Raw genomic sequence first — 20,741 nt, 5'->3', positions numbered from 1 at the left:
GCTGCAGTCAACTGCTGCTTCCATCACCATCGATGACAAACTCCTCTGGCCAGTGGGCCCCTCTGAGGCCAGCCGAGGCACTGAATGCACTCTGCTGGCCTGGCAGAAGAGTCCTCTGGGGAGGGACCCAAGGGCCAGAGACCCAAAGATCATAACATTCCAAATGGGTTGTGGAGGAAGAACCTTCTATTGCCAGGGTGGGGGTGACTGGCCTTCTTTCCACATATGCAGCCTGTGCTGTAACATGCTCAGACACACACAGGCGGGTTCTAATACTTTCTGAATGTTTTATGCTGGTCTGTATCTCCAGTACATATTTGTGCATAAGTCAAGCAATGCTCTGGTGTTCTGGATTACAGGAGGAGAGGACCTAGCTTTAGGTGAACTAGTTTCAGCTTAACTAAATAGAACCAAATCAAAGTGTTTTGCTCCCTCCACCTCCCCCAAACCCCAGAGTTTTCGGATTGCAGTGGATGTAATCCAGGATCCCCCTGAGAGGTGGCAGGTCTGGAGTGGCGAGCTACTGCCAGGGAACCAAGTGTAAACACCTCACTGTTTTGTATCCCACACATGGTATCAGATATGGGATCAGCCTGGAGCTTACCAAGTATCCTATCTCTATGTCTAGGTGAAGAGGTAGAAACTTTGGACCTTATGAATTAGTCAAGGACTAGGATAGCTCCTCATCCCTCTGCTGGGAAAGGGGATGAGCTCTGGGTGGGTCTGCTGTCTGTATTGCCTGTTTCTCGGACTCATGTGGGCCTGGAGAGGCTAGGTGGGTGCTTGAACTCAGTTGCTCTTCTCAGGGGGGAAGGTAATGAATAGGTCTCTGGGTGTGGAGCTTGCTGGGTGGGATGTCTAGAAAGCTCCACACTAGCCATACTCCCTGTACACCACCAGGTTTAGGTGCACTGAGCCCTACAGCACATTACTGTGCACGTGAGTACATTCATATGCACGTGCGCGTGCACACACACACACCCACACCCACACACACCCACACACACACCCACACTCTCTCTCTCTCTCTCTCTCCCCCCCCCCACTCCCTCCCTTCTTAGGTCACTCTTACGCTTAGTTCCCTAGCAGTAGCTCACCACTCCAGATCTGCCACCCCAGAGGGATCCTGGATTATATCCACTGCAACTCCAAAACTCTGGGGCTTGGGGGAGCTGGAGGGAGCAAAACACTTCGATTTGCTTCTAGTCAGTTTGGCTGAAAATAGTTCACCTAAAGCTAGAGCTCTTAAAACCAATTCACTAAAAACTTGTTTGCTTAAATTTCAGTTCATTTAATGACCAATTTGCCAAAAGCTCAATTCCCTTTTGTGAGTTTTTGTATTCATTTAGGTGCCCTATTCTTTTTTGTCATGCTTTGGGTATTTCAAGGATTTATATTTATCCATCCAAGAGTATTTCTGAGTTATGGTCAGCAACATAAATTTATCAAATTTGCAGCACTTTGTAAATGATGAGATTGCTTCCTATCTTTATGGGTGTATTTTTCTGTTATCTACTTTTCAAACACTTCTTGAAAGTTTAAAGTTTCTAGCAATAAATACAATTGGTACAGACATTTTGTGTATCATTTTTTGTGTTTCTTAATCCAATATTCCTTTACAAATTAGATGCCTTGAAAAATGTAACAGAGCTCAATATGATTTTGATGCTTTGGTCTAATGTCTACATTCCTCCTGTTAAAATGCCAATATATCCTAAACAAATAAACAGGTATGAGGCATATTCAGTTGACTAACAAAGGTTATATGGACAACAGCAATAAAGCGTAAAAGGGTGGATCTACTAAATCCTTTTGAAATGCTGCAGATTTGATAAATATTTTAGACTAATCGACTTTAGGTGAATTGGTTTTAGGCAAATTAACCTGGTAATCTTTGATCCTTAGTCTTCATTCTCTGTCACTCAGTTTCATACTGGAAATGATGACTCCTGAGGACAGAAATTTCACATTTGGGCATTATTCTGAGATGTCTGTGCTAGCCAACCTGGGAATAATATGTAAGAGGCCTTGAGTGAGAGGAAGAGTTCAGATTCATACAACTGAGTGCCAGAGGGAGGGAAATGCACTTTTTTTGGAGAGATAAATGTTCTGAAACTGGATTTCTTGTTCTACAGCTGAGATTGCTGCTTCTGAAGTATTCTTATTAAATAAGTGAATGCAAGGGCCGGCCCGTGGCTCACTCAGGAGAGTGCAGTGCTAATAACACCAAGGCTGCGGGTTCAGATCCCTATATAGCGATGGCCGGTTAGCTCACTGGTTGAGCATGGTGCTGACAACACCAAGTCAAGGGTTGAGATCCCCTTACCAGTCATCTTTTAAAAATAAATAAATAAATAAATAAATAAATAAATAAGTGAATACAAAGAGCTTATGACTGGGAAATTTTCTCGCCAGGCTGCTCCAGGCCTGGGAAATCCCGAAAGCTTGTGTAGCTTTCCATCTATTCCTTCAGTTCTCTTTTACTCTGGGGATCTTGTCCACTCTGTCACTCAGACCTTTTGTTTTCTGTGATTTTGCCCTCCCTCTGTTGCTGACCTGACTGGCTCATTCCTTTCTAGGTCTGTGCTGATCTGTCCCACCCTGGAACTCCCCAAAACTCTTGCCACTGGGATTACTGTTCTTTCTTCCTGAGGAAAAATAAATAACATCTGATAAGAGCAGGCTGTGGCAGAAGAGCAATCCTAGCCACCCCACATCATCACCAGCAGGCTCCCAAGTGTACCCTGCATCACATGAGCTTCCCTTCTTCCTGTTTGCTGGGAGATTGCTCTTCCTTAATATTTCTATTTAATATTTACAGTTGATGGTGAAAGATTCATGGGGTGCTGCCAAGGAGATAGCAAAAAAAAAGTAGACCTTGTTTGCCCAACTTGACACCAGACTTTCGTCAACAGCCACTAGTCCTGAGATAGGGAAAGGGGAAAAATGGAAAAATTAAGGATCCATTCTGTGTTGCTTAAGAGGAGTTACAGGACAAAGGTCAGGCTTTGACAGCAGGCTTTAGCTCTTTGCTCTGGCCAGCCCTGTTCACCACAGGCCCAAATGTGGGTTATCAAGAATAAGGCTAGGGCTGGCCAGTTAGCTCAGTTAGTTAGAGTGCAGTGTTGTAACACCAAGGGTTTGGATCCCCAAACTGGCCAGCCACCTTAAAAAAATAAGGCTGGTGATAATTCTCTACCTTACTGCTTAGAGACTTGACTGTCTCCACCTCTACCTCCTGGAGCTCTCAAGGCCAGGAAAATGGTAAGATTCCATTTATAATCAGGCAGGAGACTGTCCTCTGTCAAGCAGGAGGTAGAGAAAGAGCTACTTCCAGACACACAAAGCCAGTCAGATGAAGTCCTTCAGATTGTACCTATGAAGAAGGGAATAAAAAGTGGGAAAGGAGAGCAATAGGACTGAAATAAAAAGATTGGAAAAAACTGGTGAGCTAAAGTATTTTTATTTAATTTGTGTTTTAGAAGCACCCATGCCAGTGCTGGGCTGGGATCATTCAGAGCCCTCATGGTGAGGCTCCATAACAAGGGTCTAACCAATCTTAGTCCTTTCCATCCTCTCCTACCTTGCAGTGAGGAATACCTAAGACTGGGCTTTTGCTGTGCCAATTGCTTGTATTAAAGGCCCTTGGAATATCCATACTCAATCCAGTTGTGAATGACTAAGGTTTGACCTTGAAAATATGAGCAAATTGTTGCTGGGACATAGAGATTAGACCAGTCTGACTGTGATGCTAGGAAAATCATCAGAGGCAAATTCTGTTCACTGTGGGTGTTATTTTACCTATGCTTGATCTTACTTGGAAAGGATAATGCTGACCTATGTGAAGGGAGGCAGCGCGCCATCCAAGCAGGGGAGGAAGGATGGGTCAGGAGGAATACCTACTAAAAGGTATTATTAGCCTTTGAGGGTTAGAGCCAGACAGGTGTGATTTTAGAGATAACTCAGTCACCTCACTTTACTGAATGAAGAAATAGAAACTCTTAGTGATGATGTGACTTACCCAAGGTCACACAGCTGGTTAATGACTTTCCAACTTTTGAAGACTAATAAAGTAGAAGACTACTTAGTAAAAGGTTATTTCCCCCTCTTCCCTCCCACCCCCCCATCACAAGGCCTCCCACGGCACAAACTGTAAATATTTACTTATTGTAAATTAGATAAGCCATCATTATGATCATTAGGGAAAGTTTTAGTGGGAAAGCCAGGGAACACAAGCAATAATAACAAAAACTTGGTTCTTACCAGTGACTTTTTTGTTAATTAGGACTAGCAGTAGCCAAAGTTCTTTTTTATTTTTATTTTTTTGCCAAAGTACTTTTAAAAGCACATTCAGAGAAGTAAAGGAAATATACTACAAGAGAATCCCTGCCCTTGAGGAGGTCACAGTCTAGCCAGGGAGACAAATACACACATAAAATGACTTGAGGAGATTACAAGCAACACGTCAACAAGTGCAAAGTAATTTATTGTTACAAACAAAAGACAACACTGCAACAGGGTAAAGAGCGATGACAAGTGAGACTTTGTCTAGCTTAGACTGTGGATCAGTAGGTCTCACCCCCAAATGCATCGTTTGGCCCACTGGGATTTTTAAAAATAATATTAATTAGAACACTAGTTGAGGAGGGAAAATGCCAGCCAATAAATTTAGAAGGAATGATAGAAAAACAGCACTTTGTGAACTTTAATAAAATTATTGGTTCTGGCAAAGATTATTCACTGGTGTTTAAAAAAATAGGTGAAATAGTTGCTGGGCAACTGAACATTCATATAGTGCCCAGTAACAATACACAGTTTACATTCCTGAGGCTGGAAGTGTAACTATGTTAGAGGAACCAGACTGTCATCACCCATTTCCTGAAATCAGTCTCAGCATCACTAATGGTAAACCAGCTGTGTGATGCAGGTATGTAACCCAACCTAGTATATATTCTAGTTGCTTCTCATCCCCCAAAAGAAGTATTAGTAGAAGAAATACTGGGTTAGAGAAACAAACTGAAGGACACTAAGAGGAAGCAGCCAGACAATTCTAGGAGGTAAAGCATTCTGCAGGGAACTGGCCAGTCCTCTTTAGCAAGTCAGTATGATTTTTTTTTAAAGTCAAAACTGCTAGATTAAAGAGACTTAAGGGAAATAATAATAATTCATGCAGAGGCTTTAGCATCTCTTTGCGTGCAGGAGCAACATGGTGGACTGTCTTATGCAGCTGCAAGACATCATGAATTCGGCCCAAGCGTGCAGATCAGTTTTGTAATGCCATTGGAGTGTTGCAGCAATGTGGTCCTCCTGCCTCTTTTAATAATATTCAGACAGCAGTTAACAAAGACCAGCCAGTTAATCCTACAGAAGAGTATGCCCAGCTTTTTGCAGTGCTGATTGCATGAACAGTAAAAGACATTGATGTTTTGATAGATTCCTTAACCGGTGAAGAATCTACAGCTGCTTTACAGGCTGCTAGTTTATATAAGCTAGAAGAAGAAAACTGCGAAGCTGCTACATGTCTGGAGGATGTTTATCGAGGGGACATGCTTCTGGAAAAGATACAAAGTGCACTTGTTGATATTTCACAGTCACAGCTGAAGACAAGAAGTGGTACCCATAGCCAGTCTCTTCCACACTCATAGCACCAGTGATTATGTGGCTGAGAAAAGAACTGTTTCAAAGCCATTAAGAATTCTGCATCAAATTTAGATGTAAGCCTTACCAACAGTTACAGAAACATTAAATACTATGATGTGTTACCTTTTATGCTATTTTTAATAGTCTTCTATTTTCACTCTTGATAAATAAGCTTATAAAAATGTGATTTAACCAGCTTTAAATCACCATTGTATTATTATTTTTTATCTGGATGAATTTCTTTTTTTTTTTTTTTTTTTAAAAAAAGATGACTGGTAAGGGGATCTTAACCCTTGGCTTGGTGTTGTCAGCACCACGCTCAGCCAGTGAGCTAAACCGGCCATCCCTATATGGGATCCGAACCCGGGGCCTTGGTGTTATCAGCACCGCACTCTCCCGAGTGAGCCACGGGCCGGCCCTATCTGGATGAATTTCAATATCTGATCATAATCGTAAATGATCATAACATAAACAGATATACTATAAAATTGAAAATAATAATACAATGCATAGTCCTGTATTCCCTATTGGTTTAAACAAATTGCTATAAAAGATATTTGGGGGTCAATTGGAAAATTTTGAAAGTGGACAGGGGATAAGATGAGGCGAAAATTTACTGAGATGAAAAGTTCAAAATTATTAACAAAAAGCAGGTTCCAAAACCAAGGGCCAGCCTGTGGCTCACTCGGGAGAGTGTGGTGCTGATAACACCAAGGCCATATGGGTTCGGATCCTATATATATATATATATATATATTTTTTTTTTTTTTAAATATGACCAGTAGGGGATCTTAACCCTTGACTTGGTGTTGTCAGCACCACACTCACCCAGTGAGCAAACTGGCCATCCCTATATGGGATCTGAACCCGTGGCCTTGGTGTTATCAGCACCACACTCTCCCAAGTGAGCCACAGGCTGGCCCCTGTTCGGATCCTATATAGGGATGGCCGATTCGCTCAGTGGCTGAGCGTGGTTCTGACAACACCAAGCCAAGGGTTAAGATCCCCTTACCGGGCATCTTTTAAGAAAAACAAAACAAAACAAAACAAAATGTACAGGGTAATCATATTTTGTTTTTAAATTGTTTATACTTATGAAAAAAAATTAAGGTGTTAATGGTGATCTCTGAGTGGTGAGAATAGGTTTTGTTGTTGTTGGCCTAAATTTTCTGTTTTTATACAATGCATGTGTACTGCCTCTGTAATAATAAACTGTTGCAAATAAAATAACTGGTTGCCAACATTTTACAATTCAGGGTATTTCACATAAAAATCTGGATATTGTGGGTAAAGAACTGGGTTTATATGGGTTTTTTTTTAATAATTGGAAGATCTGTCACCCCTGAGCTTCCATTCCCAAATAGCAGCAATTGCTCTGTCATCACTCTGTACCCACCATCGCTCTGTACCCTGGGGCATTAGGTCATGTTGTCCACTGAAACTGAATAATGGCTTCTCTTTTATTTGGTGTATTCCTTTCTATTCAATGTGGGAAATCTGTGCCCTTTGCACATTTCTTACCCCCTGGCTCCTGTAGACTTTTGGGTCAGTAACCCTTGATTTGGATGATTCCGACAGGCTTCCTATCCATAGAACCTTCCATTATTAAACATTTGAAGGAACGAAAAAATTCATTTTGAAATACTGCGTATTAGCCTGTTTCTGTTGCTTATAACAGAATAGCTGAAACTGGGTAATTTATAAAGGAATGAAATTTATTTCTTAAGTTTTGGAAGTCCAAGTTCTAGGTAAAACATCTAGTGAAGGCCTTTTTCTGGGTGCTAACTCTCTACAGCAACTCGGGATATCACATCACGAGAGAAAATGGCATGAGCAAGAGAGCTAATTTTCTCATTCATTCTCCTTTTATAGGCATCTGAATCACACTGATAACTCATGATAACCACCATGATAACTCATTACTTCATGAAAGAATTAACCCATTCATGAGGGCACAGTCCTCACCATCCAAATCACCTCTCAAAGTCCCCACCTTTTAAATACCATAATTGGATTTTCCACTCTCTTAACACTGTTACAATGGAGATCAAGTTTCCTATACATGAACTTTTGGGAGACACATTTGACCCATAGCAGCTGCCCAAAAAAAGCATCCATTCCAGAATTATCTGTGCCTGTGTTTTTTATAAGGCAACGCAGTAATGGGAAACCCAAACGTAATAATCTACTTAGCTACCGTGGTTGCACACTGTAAATTAGCTGATCAAAATTTCTCTTAAGTGGAATATAGAAAGTATACTAAACTGCTAAGTTCCTCAAGGTTTTGCTTTTTTTGTCATAAGACCTTAATCATAGGAGGCATTTCAAAATTCACAACATATATTCTTCCCAAGCATGAAACTCCAAACGCCCTTTGGTTGGTCTGTTTCTCCCACTGGTTCTGAAACAATTTTTTTTTTTTTTTTTTAAAGATGACCGGTAAGGGGATCTTAACCCTTAACTTGGTGTTGTCAGCACCACGCTCAGCCAGTGAGCGAACCGGCCATCCGTATATGGGATCCGAACCCGGGGCCTTGGTGTTATCAGCACCGCACTCTCCCGAGTGAGCCACGGGCCGGCCCCTGAAACAATTTTTAAAGGAGGCCCCTGAAACAATTTTTAAAGGAGAGAATCTCTTTTATATGCAACTCAGTTTAAGAGATTGTCACCATCAACTTAAAATCCAGGGAAATACTTTTATCAGCCTGGCACGTGCTTTCACTTGCAGCACACTCAATCATTATAACAGTGTGTGGTGCTGACAACACCAAGGGTCAGGATTCAGATCCCCATACTGATCACCCACCAAAAAAAGAAATTGTATAACAAAAACTGTGCATGTTGTGCTTTCTGTCTAGCTTTTCAAAATGATACTAGTCTTTCTCCTTCAAATCGACTGCCTTAATGGTCTCATTTTCCTTTGGTAAAAAATGTTTCAATCTGTCCCATTTTTGAGCCAAATTTCACAGCTTTTCTATGAGATCCCAAATTTCCTAGCAGGCATAGTTTATAAACCAGTTCATAAATACTGCCTAAGAGTAAAACCAGGCTTACTCCAGTTTGAATAACAAAAGTTTCTGTGAACAGACAAGCAACCCCTGAAGCCACAAGGCTGCATATGAAATCCCCATAGAAGTGTTAAGTAATTGTAAAAAATGGCACATTATGAACGTTTGTTCTGAAATTTTCATTTGCTGTCATAGGTTGAAAACGTGTTTTCTTTTTAAATTATGTACTTACAATGGACATGAAATTTTTTAGCTTAATCATCAATAGTCGTGGCTCTGAATACCTTCATTTTCCAGTGAAAACCTTTGGAAATAATTCTAAAATCTCTTGACTGCATGTAAAATTTTTTATTCCTGAAACTAGTTTCTTGGCCTATAATATCATAATATACTCAAGTACTTTGAAAGTTGTATGGCTTAATTTTCAAGTTTTTTTCGTTTTTCTAAACAATTGGTCCGTTTAAAATAGCCATGTTCCAGTGGCTATTTTAATGTCCTAGCTTTGCAACTGGTTATTTAAGCCCATATTATACTCAAAGGTTTCCATTAGTATCATAAATAGAATACTAAATACTCACCTCGAATCTTTCTCTTTGGTGAACCATTTTGTTTCCTGGCTAGAGTGTGGGAAGCAGAGTGCCTGCAATGTTCTCAAAAATCTCCATTCTTGGGCCAGCCTGTGGCTCACTCGGGAGAGTGGTGCTGATAACACCAAGGCCACGGGTTTGGATCCCTATATAGGGATAGCCAGTTAGTTCAATTGGGAGAGCGTGGTCAAGGGTTGAGATCCCCTTACCGGTCATCTTATAAACAAGCAAACAACCCCCCCCCCCAAAAAAACTCCATTCTTCTCTGTAGTTCTAAACATGCAGCGAAGGAATATCCAAGTGAAAAGTTAAGTAGACTTTTTCTCAGACTCATTTATATTTATCACCAAGTTAAATACATATATACATGAATATTTTTAGAAGATGTGGTCAAGAGCAATGTCTTCAACACAGTAGAGTTAGATTGAGGGCAGGAGTTAGGCCTAATTTATCTTTCTACACTCCCACGTCCCACCCTCACAGGAGTCTAGCTCCTATCAAGGAATACTTGAGAATGTTCTTGGCTTTATCATTAAAGAGCATTTAAGAAGTAATTGTATTTTGCATACGGCATAGCAGTAGGTGAGATGAACAATACTGATGAAGAGACAGTCCTATAAAGGTCAAGCATTCCATGAAACAAACAAAACTATATCATATACTGGGCCGACCCCGTGGCGCACTCGGGAGAGTGCGGCGCTGGGAGCGCAGCAGCGCTCCCGCCGCTGGTTCGGGCAGTGTGCTCACTGGCTGAGCGCGGTGCGGCCGGTCACACACACACACAAAAAACTATATCATATATTAGCACTATGGGGGTGGCCAAAAATTCAGTCTTTCAACAAATAAATGCCTCTGTATGCCAAGCACTGAGACAGGTACCCTGAGGTGATGGAAGAAGCACCTCTTTGAATACAAACTCAAACAAATTAAAGTTTTAGGAAGGATTCCATACTACTCAGCAACAAAAAGACATGAACTTAAAAGATAAATTAATACTAACATATATGAATCTAAAAATAATTATGCTGAATGAAAGAAGCCAAAGAAAGAGTACATGTTTATTTGATTCCATCTATATAAAATTCTAGAAAGTGCAGGCTAACCTATAGAGACAGAAAGCAATCAGTGACTGACCAGGGTAGGAAGGGGCTAGAGAGATGAATTACAAAGAGGCACAAGTAAACTTTTAGAGGATGATGCATATGTTCACTATCTTGATTATGGTGATGGTTTCATGAATGTATAGTTATATCAAAACTTACTGAATTGCACACTTTAAATATTATATGACAAACTACCCCAGTGAAGCTGTTTTTTAAAAAAAATCTGGAAAAATAAAGAGGGAAGGAGGAAGAGAGAGATAGAATGAATTCTCGAGCTTCTCTTGCAATTCATTTTTGCTCGAGGGCACCAGATGATGTCTGATTGTCATTCTTTTTTTCAGTATATTGCTGCATTTTTAACTGCCAGGATGGTCTATAAGCTCAACTTTCTAGTCTTATGTAGAGCTGGTCTATAAAATCCTTCACTTCAGTTGATCCTACCTTGTCTTGGACATAGAATGCAGCTTTTACTCCCTGTCTCTGCCTTTATTTGTTGGGATGTTTCCTCCATTCTAAGTTATCCACATTTTCTCTGTCCTTTCAGGCCCAACAAAAATAAGATATATTTCATAGTCTTTCCTATTTCTACAGAAAGAATTCTGTACCTTCTTCAAGTTTCTCTAGTGTTTATAATCTATACTGCTCTTCTTTGTTGTTGTTTTGGCAGCTGGCTGGTATGTAAACTGCTCTTTTGACACCTATTTATGCCTTCTATTATTTGCTTTTCATGTGCATATGTCTTATCCTCTCAACTAGATTACAAACTTCTTCAGGGCAGGGATTGGGTCATGTTTATTTTTGTATCTCTCCTAAGGCACTTCACAAGTGCTTAATAAGTGTCAATCTAAGTCACCTCACTTTTATAATCTTTCCAACACATTATCTCAGCCATTATCTCATTTGATCATTACATCAACACTGTGAGGTTGGAGGAGCTAGAAATATGTTTTCTCCTTTTGACAGATGAGAAAACTGAAGCCCAAGGTCACACAGCTTGTTAGATAGAGACAGAACAGATCATTGCATATGAAGGTCTGATCCAATTCAAGGCTTCCCATCGCTATGCCCTCTATCCTACCTGAAGACAAGTTTCTGCACCCTTAACCTCCTCATTCCTCAGGTACTTTGGAGCTGCTTAGCCAAAGCTTTGCATTACTGTATTAGAGAACTTGACCCATCTGGGAGACAAAATTTCAGTAGATTTCTATCAGTTCTGAGTCACCAAAGTATGTTTGCTATTTTGTTCCAAGTGCCATTTGTGAGGGACATTATGCCTAATATTTAATGATGCTGCACTACAGAGTTGAAGAAGCATAAATGATTTTTAAAAGCCTTAGAAAATGACAGCACTCTAATCTTAAACACAAAAGGTGGCAGCTGACGAGCTGATCAAGGATATAAAATTTTTGCACTGGACCACACCATTCCCCTATGTATACTAGTAAAATTCTGTAGCTGGTGGTAAAGGGAAAGGTGTAATTCCCCATCTCCCAGCACATCTAGCCCTGAAATTCCTTCCTCACTACCCCAGGCTATCCGCTTCTTCTCTGATGATTTGATAACTTTGGTGCACTCTACTTAGCATCAAATATTTTACTTAAAAAAATAATTCATCATTAAAAAAAAAATTCATTCAACTTTGCAAAAAGGGTGTGGGTGTGGGGGTTAGGTGTAAGATTTAGATAGAGGTGAATGAAGGATGGGAGATAAAGAGGAGGGCAGAGGAGCCTGGGGGAGGAAACTCAGGAGGAAGCAGACCCGGGGTGTAGTGAACATGCCCCGCATGCGGTTGGCTGGGCGGCAGCGCCTAAGAACCAAGCCCAAGTGGGAGACTCGCAGGTCGCGGTGTGGGCAGCAGGTCTCGGGAGGTTCAGAGGGCCATTCAGGGAGGTTTAGACTCTGCGAGCCTCGACCTTGAACTTTTAACCTCTTTGTGCCTTAGTTTTCTCCTCTAAAATAGGTGTGATAGTGATCTCGTAGGACTATGCAAGAACTAAATGAGGTGAGGCGAGGCAAGCAAATTGCTTTGCATAGTGCTTGACTCAATATTTTCTCAATATTTGCCCTTAACAGGGGGAGGTACCAAGAAGAAGGGGCAAAAAGCCTTCCTGAGCCCACCCTCTTTCCCAGCCTGGGTTCCACAAGTCGGGTTCTCCGGCCGTTGGAGACCAGGGACGCGCACCCGGCGAGGGGCGGGGCCTGCCGTTCCCGCCTCGAGTGTGTCCCCGCCCCCTCCCTCCCCTACGGCCTCTCGTGCAGCTTCAGTCCCTTCCTCTCCCTTGACTTCCCGCGTGGTCCTTTCGGACCTCTCTTCCCCCATCCCCTGCGCGGGGCCCGAGTGAGAGGTTCCGGAGCGCAGGCGCAGGCAGGGTCCTGGGTGTTGACGCTGTCGTCCAGCCGGCCCCAGCCTCCTTGGCACTGCCTCGGAGCTTCAGCTGCCTAGGTTGTGCAGGTTTGCTTCAGAGGGTCAGCGGGCGGTGCTGCGGGGAGGAGGAGCCCTGGGAGGGTCAACCCGGCCAGTCCCCGGTCTCCGGCCGCGGAGGCCGCCCTTGCCCTTGGGAATCCTTGGCTGCCCAGACAGAAGGGAATAGGCGCCAGAGATCCCGTTCTGCATTTTGATTCATCTTGGGCCCTGTAAGGGTCACATCTTGTGAAAATACCTGTAAAATCAATTTAACGTTCAGTGCAGCGTGTAAAGACAGCTCCAAGAATTTAAAAGACGCCTGAGTCAGAACATTTAAATGCTTGGTTCCCCGTAGCAGCGTTTTAGCACGTCTGAGTGCAGAAGGCGGAGAATCGAGCCCGATTGCCGCCACCGTTCACGCCCTGTTAACATTTTAAAAGGGTAAAGAAAAGCGCCCTAGAAAAAACCCAAGTGGGCAGTTCTCCTAGGAGGAAAGAACAGCTGACTATGAAATTTGGGTTGGTCCTCATTTCCCTGTGCGAAATTTGCCTGCAAAACGGTGGCTATTGTTGACAAGTCGATTGTATTATTAATTCTTAATGTCTCATCCAAGGCAGGAATCTTTATCTCAGTTCTGCGACTGGAAAAAACTGGCACACACACACAAAAAGCATTTCCCTTAAATTCACACGAAGCAACGGGCGAGTTACAAATTAAGTCCTGACATTCTACCTCCTCGGTTGTGTCCTCTCCAGACCATGTTACAAAACAAAATGAATAGTTACTTTGATGTTACTCATAAAATAAGTGAGTGAACCAAATGTTCTGTGAACATGAAGTGTTAAACAATAATAATCTTAAATGTCTGTTCTGCTTTGGGGGGCTCCAGCTGCCCTTTGGAGTTTGATACCTTACGGAGAGGAGGGGTAGGGCAAAAACAGGAAAACAATGTCAAGGGGAAAATTTTGTCATCTGTGTCCAAACTGGCCCCTTCTTTACTGTTCCTCTGTGTTGATGTCATTCTTTTCAGTGTACTCCATGTTCTGGCAAAACACCCACAGCTCACATCTCAGCTGCAGCCACGTTAACTACACCTTTGCATTACTCTGTTGGCACTGATCTCACTGTCAGTCTTTTTGTTACGCTCTTTCCTCCAGGTGTTCTTTACTAATACTGTTATGTGAAAACCAGTTGTTGTTCAACTGTGGAATGATTCGTTACCCCTTGATGATGATTCTAGAGTGAATGATCCAAAACTACTAAACGATCTTAGGTGAAAAGACAAGTTAAAGAGGCACACACACACAAAAAAACTATTTGGAATTTGATAGCTGAGTTATTTGGGGGGAAAAAAAGCAGACTTTGATTTTTTTTCCCCTTTTCCCAATTGACTTATAACTGGAAAACAGCAGCTCAGTTTTGACTTTGATATAATGGTGGTGGTGGTGAGGAATCCTGTTTAGACTCTAGTGAATTAGAAAGCTTTCTTTTTAGAAGGCTCCTTTTTGGACAGCTTGGAACAAGTGGAAACATTTATGTGCTTAGAATGCAGAATATTTTGGCACTTGTAATCTGTCCATAAATTGGTATAAGAGCTTAGGAGGGCCGGCCCGTGGCTCATTTGGGAGAGTGTGGTGCTGATAACACCAAGGCCGCAGGTTCGGATCCCTATATAGGGATGGCCAGTTAGCTCACTTGGGAGAGCGTGATGACGACAACACCAAGTCAAGGATTAAGATCCCCTTACCAGTCAAATTAAAAAAAAAAAAAAAAAAAAGAGCTTGGGGTCCAGGATGTGTGATATAGTCCCTCTCTGTAAGAGTCATCCCTGAGGTTCCTTCCCGGCTTGTGGACAACAGAAGTTCGATCTTAAGGTAGTTTCATCTGGAGCAGCCAGCTGTTTATTCATCTTTTTGTTTTCTTTCACTTGGTTCCACAGATAAGAATCCCTAGTAAATCAAATGGCATCCGGAGATTTCTGCTCATCTGGCGAAGGGATGGAAATACTTCAACAAGGTAAGGGTGGTGATTTGCAAAAGGTTTGATGACTTATCCAGAGAAGTCTTAACCAGGTTCTTGCTTTCTATGATAAAAAGAAACCAGTATGGTTTCACCAGTATGATTTCTCTTACAGAAGCCTTAGTTTCTGGGGAAATTATAATATGTGGAGATTCTTGAACACTCTCTTAATGGTAAAAGGATTTGTACCAACTGCTGTTAGTGTTGTGTTGGTTCCTTATCTGCTTGTGCAGTAGACTAAAAACTCAAGATGCTCCCATGCCACATTAGCAAGCATATTATAAAAATAAGGGTGGCTAGCAAACTCCTTGAAGGTTTCTTTTCTATCTGTGTCTTGAATTTTCTCATGTCTTGTTCTCCAAAATCTCAGATCTTTCTGTATCTTGAGTTCTTTCAATATCCCAAATCCTTTCTATATCTTGAATCTTTCAAGAACTTGTATTTTCTACATTTTGGTTATTTCCATATTGAATTCTTCAATACCTAAGGGAAAAGGAGAGAGAGAGAGAGATTTCTTATCCTCCAAAAGGACTTTGGGGTATGATGGTTCAAAGAATGAAAAACTGATGAGCCGGCCTGTGGCCCATTCGGGAGAGTGCGGTGCTAATAATACCAAAGCCATGGGTTAGGATCCCATATAGGGATGGCTGGTTAGCTCACTGGGTGAGCATGGTGCTGACAACACCAAGTTAAGGGTTAAGATCACCTTACCGGTTATCTTTTAAAAAATAAAATAAAATAAAATAAAATAAAATTTAAAAAATTTTTTTTAATTTATTTTTTCTCACTACTATACCACTGAGAATGAATTTTTTGCTTACTCTAAGGATATTATTATCTTCTCTTAGTCCTGCTTATGTGGTTAGAGATCACATCCAAAGTTGGAACTTTACATGTGTTTTTTTTCCCCTTCCTCAAGAACCCCAGTAATTCTGTGTGAATGATCTCTTATTCTTGAGTCTATTTATCTAATATTTATCAACTGCATTCCCATTTTCTAAGCTTAGTTTTATTAGATACTTATCCCTCCCTTGATTAATATCCTTGTATATAACATAAATGCTTGTTACCTTGAGTATCATCTCTAGTTTATATGTGGATTTTATTTTTTCTTTTATTTTATTTTGTGGTGGCTGGCTGGTACAGGGATCAAACCCTGGACCTTGGTGTTATCAGCACCATGTTCTAACCAACTGAGCTAACTGGCCAGCCCCTTATTTGTGGATTAAAAAACAAAACAAAACAAATCTCATTAGATTTAGAAACCTTCCCTACCAAAAGCCTTGGTTTGTTTTTTTTTTTTTTTTGGAAGTGAGTATTAATTTTTGCTCAATTATATAAAGTGAGAATCCATACCTTTTTTGTGCCATTAAGCATGCAGTAAACAGCTTCTTCCTTGTAACCTGAATGAAGAGGACCTGTTGCAGAACCCATACTTCAGCAAGCTGTTGCTGAGTCTCTCACAGCATGTAGACCAGAGTGGCTTAAGCCTCACCCTGGCAAAGGAGCAGGCTCAGGTAAACGGACTGGAAGAAGGGATGATGGGAGAAGGGAAAATCCTCCCAAGACAGAGAAGTTCCTACCTGGAATTTTTTGATTTTCTAGGCATGGAAGGAAGTTCGACTGCATAAGACAACATGGTTGAGGTCTGAGATTTTACAGAGAGTCATTCAAGAGCTGCTTGTGGACTACTATGTAAAGACACAGGACACAAATTTAACTTCTGAGGACAAAAAGGTGAGGCAGAAGAAATGAGGTAGGGATCAGTTACCAGCTGTAGGGATGACCAGGGAAACTGTGGCTTTGTCTGATTATGTGATCTAGGGGAAATAAGAGCTTTGACTAATGGGTTATCAAAAACAGCAATGGACTGTAGTTATTGGGTAAGGAGTGGATGTGTTGTCAGGGTTTTGAAATAGAAAAATTGACAGGAGAAGTCACTGGTAGCTGAGGAGTTATCTGAAGGTGATGAAATATTTGAGGCCTTTGAAAATGTATGAACTGGTTCATGAGGATGGAAGAGGTGGAGTGGGAGAAGTTTTATAGTCACCTCTTTTTATTTTTTATTCTCTCTCTCAGTTTCATGAGACCCTTGAACAGCGGTTACTTGTGACTGAACTGACACAGCTCTTAGGTCCTAGCCAGGAGAGGGAGATGCCTCCACTGCTAGGGCTGGAGAAAGCAGACCTTCTGGAGCTCATGCCACCCTCAGAGGTCAGGAGTGGGCAGATAGATATTGGGACCAAGGAAGCAAAATGGCTTAATTTCTCCCATGCCTTTAAAAATGTTTTGTTAAGCTTTATTGTTTTTGTAAAAATGATATATCAGGGTGGTCAAACTCAGATAAGAAAAACATTACACAGAAGAAAGTAAAAGCTGAAATACTACATCTAGAAACACTGTATTATTATAAACAGGTTGACATAAATGGTATCGTACCTTTCATGTTTGTATAGACAGCATAGTCTGTTTTCATGTAATATATTTTGGACTCTTTTTCAAGTCAGTAAGTGTAAATAAGATGATATCTCCTGGGACACTCTTAGCAGTGTCTAGGCACATAGTGCTCAGTGTTCTTATTATATTGTTGGTTTAAATCACTGCTAGGATTCCATTGTATGGATATAGCATAACTTGCTTAACCTTAGTGATGGATATTGAAGTTTCCACATTTTTGCTGTTAGAAACCACACTGAGATGAACATCTTAGTTCATATGTGTCTTTGCTTTCGTATAATTATTCCCCTAGTGTTGGTGCTAGAAGTGGAATCTCTGGGTCAGAGCATACACACATAGAACATATTGGTTCATACTGCCAAACTGTTCTTCTGAAAGATGTTTCCAGTGCTTCTAGCTCCTTACGTTTTCACCAACATAGGATCTTGACAGTTATTTTATTCCTTGCTAATTTGATAGGCTAAAGATGAATCTCCTGATGTCTCTTGATACATTTTCTTTGGTTATTATCGAGGTTGTTATTATCATATATTCATTGGCTGGATCTTCCTACTTCTAAAAGTCTATTTACATGTCTCCTTTTGGGCTGGCCCGTTGCTCACTCGGAAGAGTGCGGTGCTGATAACACGAAGGCCACAGGTTCAGATCCCATATAGGGATGGCCGGTTGGCTGAATGGCTGAGTGTGGTGCTGACAACACCAAGCCAAGGGTTGAGATCCCCTTACCGGTCATCTTTAAAAAAAAAGAAAAAAAAACATGTCTCCTTTTGCTTCCATGGCTGTAGGATTTTGTGTGGATGAGAGCTCGGCTCCAGCTAGAAGTGGAGGAGCAGCTCAAGAAGAAATGTTTCACTTTGCTCTGCTACCATGATCCCAATTCAGGTGAGTGCTGACTTTCAGCGTTCTGCTCACAGGTGGCCTTTAGGATACCCGGTCTGCTCTTTTGAGAATAATGTATTTGAATTTTATATTTCTTACCATGTTGAGTAGATGGGTTATTAAAAAAAGAAAAAAATAATTTTAGGTTTGGGACAGAAGCTTAGAAGTATCAGAGATGCTTATGTGTTTCCTTGCTGGTGGAATAAAAACAAGGACTATTATAAGGACTCTTTTTATTTAGCAACGTGCCAAGCAGGAGTCTCCTCCTGCTGCTGGGAAGGATGAGTTCTCTCTTCTCAGGAGAATCAGAATGGCATAGGGAGGAAAGTTCAGGCTTGTAGGTGTTCCCCTTATCATAAGAAATAAATTCTATGACTTAGAATTAAGGGCTAGGCTGGCCAGTTAACTCAGTTGTGTAGAGCATGGTGCTCATAGCCAAGGTCCAGGGTTCAGTCCTTGTACTGGCCAACTGCCAAAAAACTCTACAAAAAAACAACAACAAAAAAGAGCCATACACCAGCTTATTGAGGGAGTGAGGGGATGGGGAATGAATTAAGGGCCAAATATGGAATCAAAGGTAAGAGTGAAGAGAATTTAATTATGAGAACCAGACCATTTTTAACAGGACATCAGAAAAAAACCTGGGAGAAGGGTGAATTTGTAGGGCTAAATCAGGGCACTGAAAAATGGCCTTAGAGGGGCAATAACAATGACCGTTAACCTGTCAATCCTCTGTCTCTTTGCCCAGATGCTGACAGTGAAACCCTAAAGGCAGCAAAGGTATGGAAACTGGCAGAGGTCCTGGTGGATGAGAAGCAGCAGTGCCAAGATGCCAAGAGCCAGCAGAGGGAGCAGATGGTGCTGCTGGAGAAGAAGAGTGCCACCTACTCCCAGGTTTGTCAGGGCAATGGGACAGCCTTCTCTCTCCTTTACCCTGACCCTAAGGGCACCTTTGGAGAAGCCAAGAATTTCTGATCTGCCCTCCTTTCTACTGTCTTTTTTCATGCCTTCTTCTTCCTTCCTCTTGGGGGTTCAGGTGCTTCTCCGCTGCCTCGCCTTGTTGCAGAGACTTCTTCAGGAGCACCGGCTGAAGACTCAGTCTGAGCTAGACCGCATCAATGCCCAGTATTTGGAAATCAAGTGCAGTGCCATGATCCTTAAGCTGAGGTGAGCTGTGATCCTTGTGGAGCTAAGGGATTCTATCTCACACACCATCCCTTCATCCTCATCTCTCTTCTCTACCATGCCTAGCGTCTTGTGGGTATCCAGCATATGTCACACAGCAGTATTATCCTCTGGATTACCCAAAAGCTTTCAACATTCTTGAGTATTTTATTTTACAGCCTTCTGAAACAGGTGCTTTACTGTGAGATTAATTGTATAGGGATTCAGAGAGACTTTGTTTATTCCATCACTGCTTAACCCACTCCTTGACCATGGTCAGGTACTGTGTCCATTCCTAACTCTGCTGCTGTTGGGGATCTTCTACTTGACATTTCTTTCTTCCCTCTGTCAGAATGGAGGAGCTAAAGATTTTGTCCGACACTTATACTGCTGAGAAAGTGGAAGTTCATCGTCTCATTAGGTGAGAACTCCCAAGAGCCTGATTCACAGATGGTTCCCACACTCTCCAGACTGGTTCATTTTAAAATGTTCCCATTCTTGTCTGCTTTCTGAAGAGCAACATCCTTATATTGCACCTTCTCTGCCCGGGCTTTTAGGGATCGTTTGGAGGGAGCTATTCGTCTACAAGAGCAGGACATGGAGAAGTCACGACAGGTCCTGAATACCTATGAAGTCCTCGGGGAGGAGTTTGACAGGCTGGTTAAAGAGTACACTCAACTCAAGCAGGTGACAGAGAACAAGCGCTGGGCCCTCCAAGAGTTCAACAAGGCCTACCACTGAGCATTGGCAGGGCCGGGAAGCATGGACTCTGCACAGCCACTGCCTCTTCCTCTTCCTGCTAAAAGGACCACCTCCACCTGGGGCTGCCTTCACTACAAGGGACTGTGGGGACACTTGCTTAAAACACTGCAGTCATTTAGGCACCCTCCTGGTTTCTCTTCCTTGTTTACAATGATTGGGCCTCTTCTGGAAAACGTAGCAAACAGATTTATATAATTTTATACATAGCTGTTTGTTAGTGTCAGTCCTGTATTGTATTTCATTATCTCCTGAATAAAGTAATGATATTATATCTTGGGATTTTAGTCATTTTCCTTGGGCAAAGATGGAAAAAGAATATTGAAAGCTATGTGGGTAAGGAGAAAGAACTCAGTGGCTCCAAACAGAGACAGGTCTACAATGCTTATGCAAAGGGTTCCAGCCTGCTGACATTGAGGCTTTGTTCTAGGAGAGCAGAAGCAGACTGTATCTGGACTTGCTCTTGAAGAACTATAATCTCCAGAGGAGTGCTAGGTGCTCTGGTAGGTGGGGAACTATTCTGTCACTGTGGCTGTCAGTGGGGCAGTTGTAATAAAACAGCCGGACATCCAGCTCAGTGATAGGAAATGACACCAGCCGCTTGTGCTCCTGGTTCCCTCTAGTGTGGTTTGAGGGCTACGATCACCCTGAGGAACCAAGTTTCACAGTCTACTTAGAATAAGGCAGGGTCCTGGCTGGTGTTGAAATTAGGAACAGAAGC

General features: G+C 41.8%; 1 protein-coding gene and 1 pseudogene across 2 annotated transcripts; both read left to right on the top strand.

Moving 5' to 3' along the window:
• Positions 1–5,206: 5,206 nt before the first annotated feature.
• On the top strand, positions 5,207–5,422 carry LOC134371622 (mediator of RNA polymerase II transcription subunit 21-like; annotated as a pseudogene).
• A 7,273-nt stretch (positions 5,423–12,695) lies between these two features.
• Positions 12,696–20,265, top strand: HAUS4 (HAUS augmin like complex subunit 4). 2 transcript variants are annotated; one of them, XM_063091736.1, is made up of 10 exons: positions 12,696–12,781; positions 14,682–14,758; positions 16,136–16,278; positions 16,367–16,498; positions 16,841–16,975; positions 18,004–18,100; positions 18,846–18,991; positions 19,134–19,264; positions 19,614–19,682; positions 19,819–20,265. In XM_063091736.1, the coding sequence occupies exons 2-10, from the start codon at positions 14,704–14,706 to the stop codon at positions 20,000–20,002; spliced, it is 1,092 nt and encodes a 363-aa protein (XP_062947806.1). In that variant the 5' UTR covers positions 12,696–12,781; positions 14,682–14,703; the 3' UTR covers positions 20,003–20,265. The 2 variants fall into 2 exon arrangements, with proteins under 2 accessions (XP_062947806.1, XP_062947805.1); XM_063091735.1 differs by having other exon boundaries at positions 12,703–12,790.
• Positions 20,266–20,741: the final 476 nt, after the last annotated feature.

Source organism: Cynocephalus volans, chromosome 3 (assembly GCF_027409185.1).
Source record: "Cynocephalus volans isolate mCynVol1 chromosome 3, mCynVol1.pri, whole genome shotgun sequence".
NCBI classification, from domain to species: domain Eukaryota; kingdom Metazoa; phylum Chordata; class Mammalia; order Dermoptera; family Cynocephalidae; genus Cynocephalus; species Cynocephalus volans.
The sequence above is the reverse complement of the archived record's forward strand: the minus strand, read 5'-3'. Positions and strand labels throughout refer to the sequence as shown.

Excerpts from the sequence above, each read along its gene's own strand:
- HAUS4 (XM_063091736.1), top strand. The coding sequence starts at position 14,704 with ATGGCATCCGGAGATTTCTGCTCATCTGGCGAAGGGATGGAAATACTT. Across the intron at positions 14,759-16,135 it reads GATGGAAATACTTCAACAAG|CATGCAGTAAACAGCTTCTT; the intron begins GTAAGGGTGGTG and ends TGTGCCATTAAG. Across the intron at positions 18,101-18,845 it reads CTACCATGATCCCAATTCAG|ATGCTGACAGTGAAACCCTA; the intron begins GTGAGTGCTGAC and ends CTCTTTGCCCAG.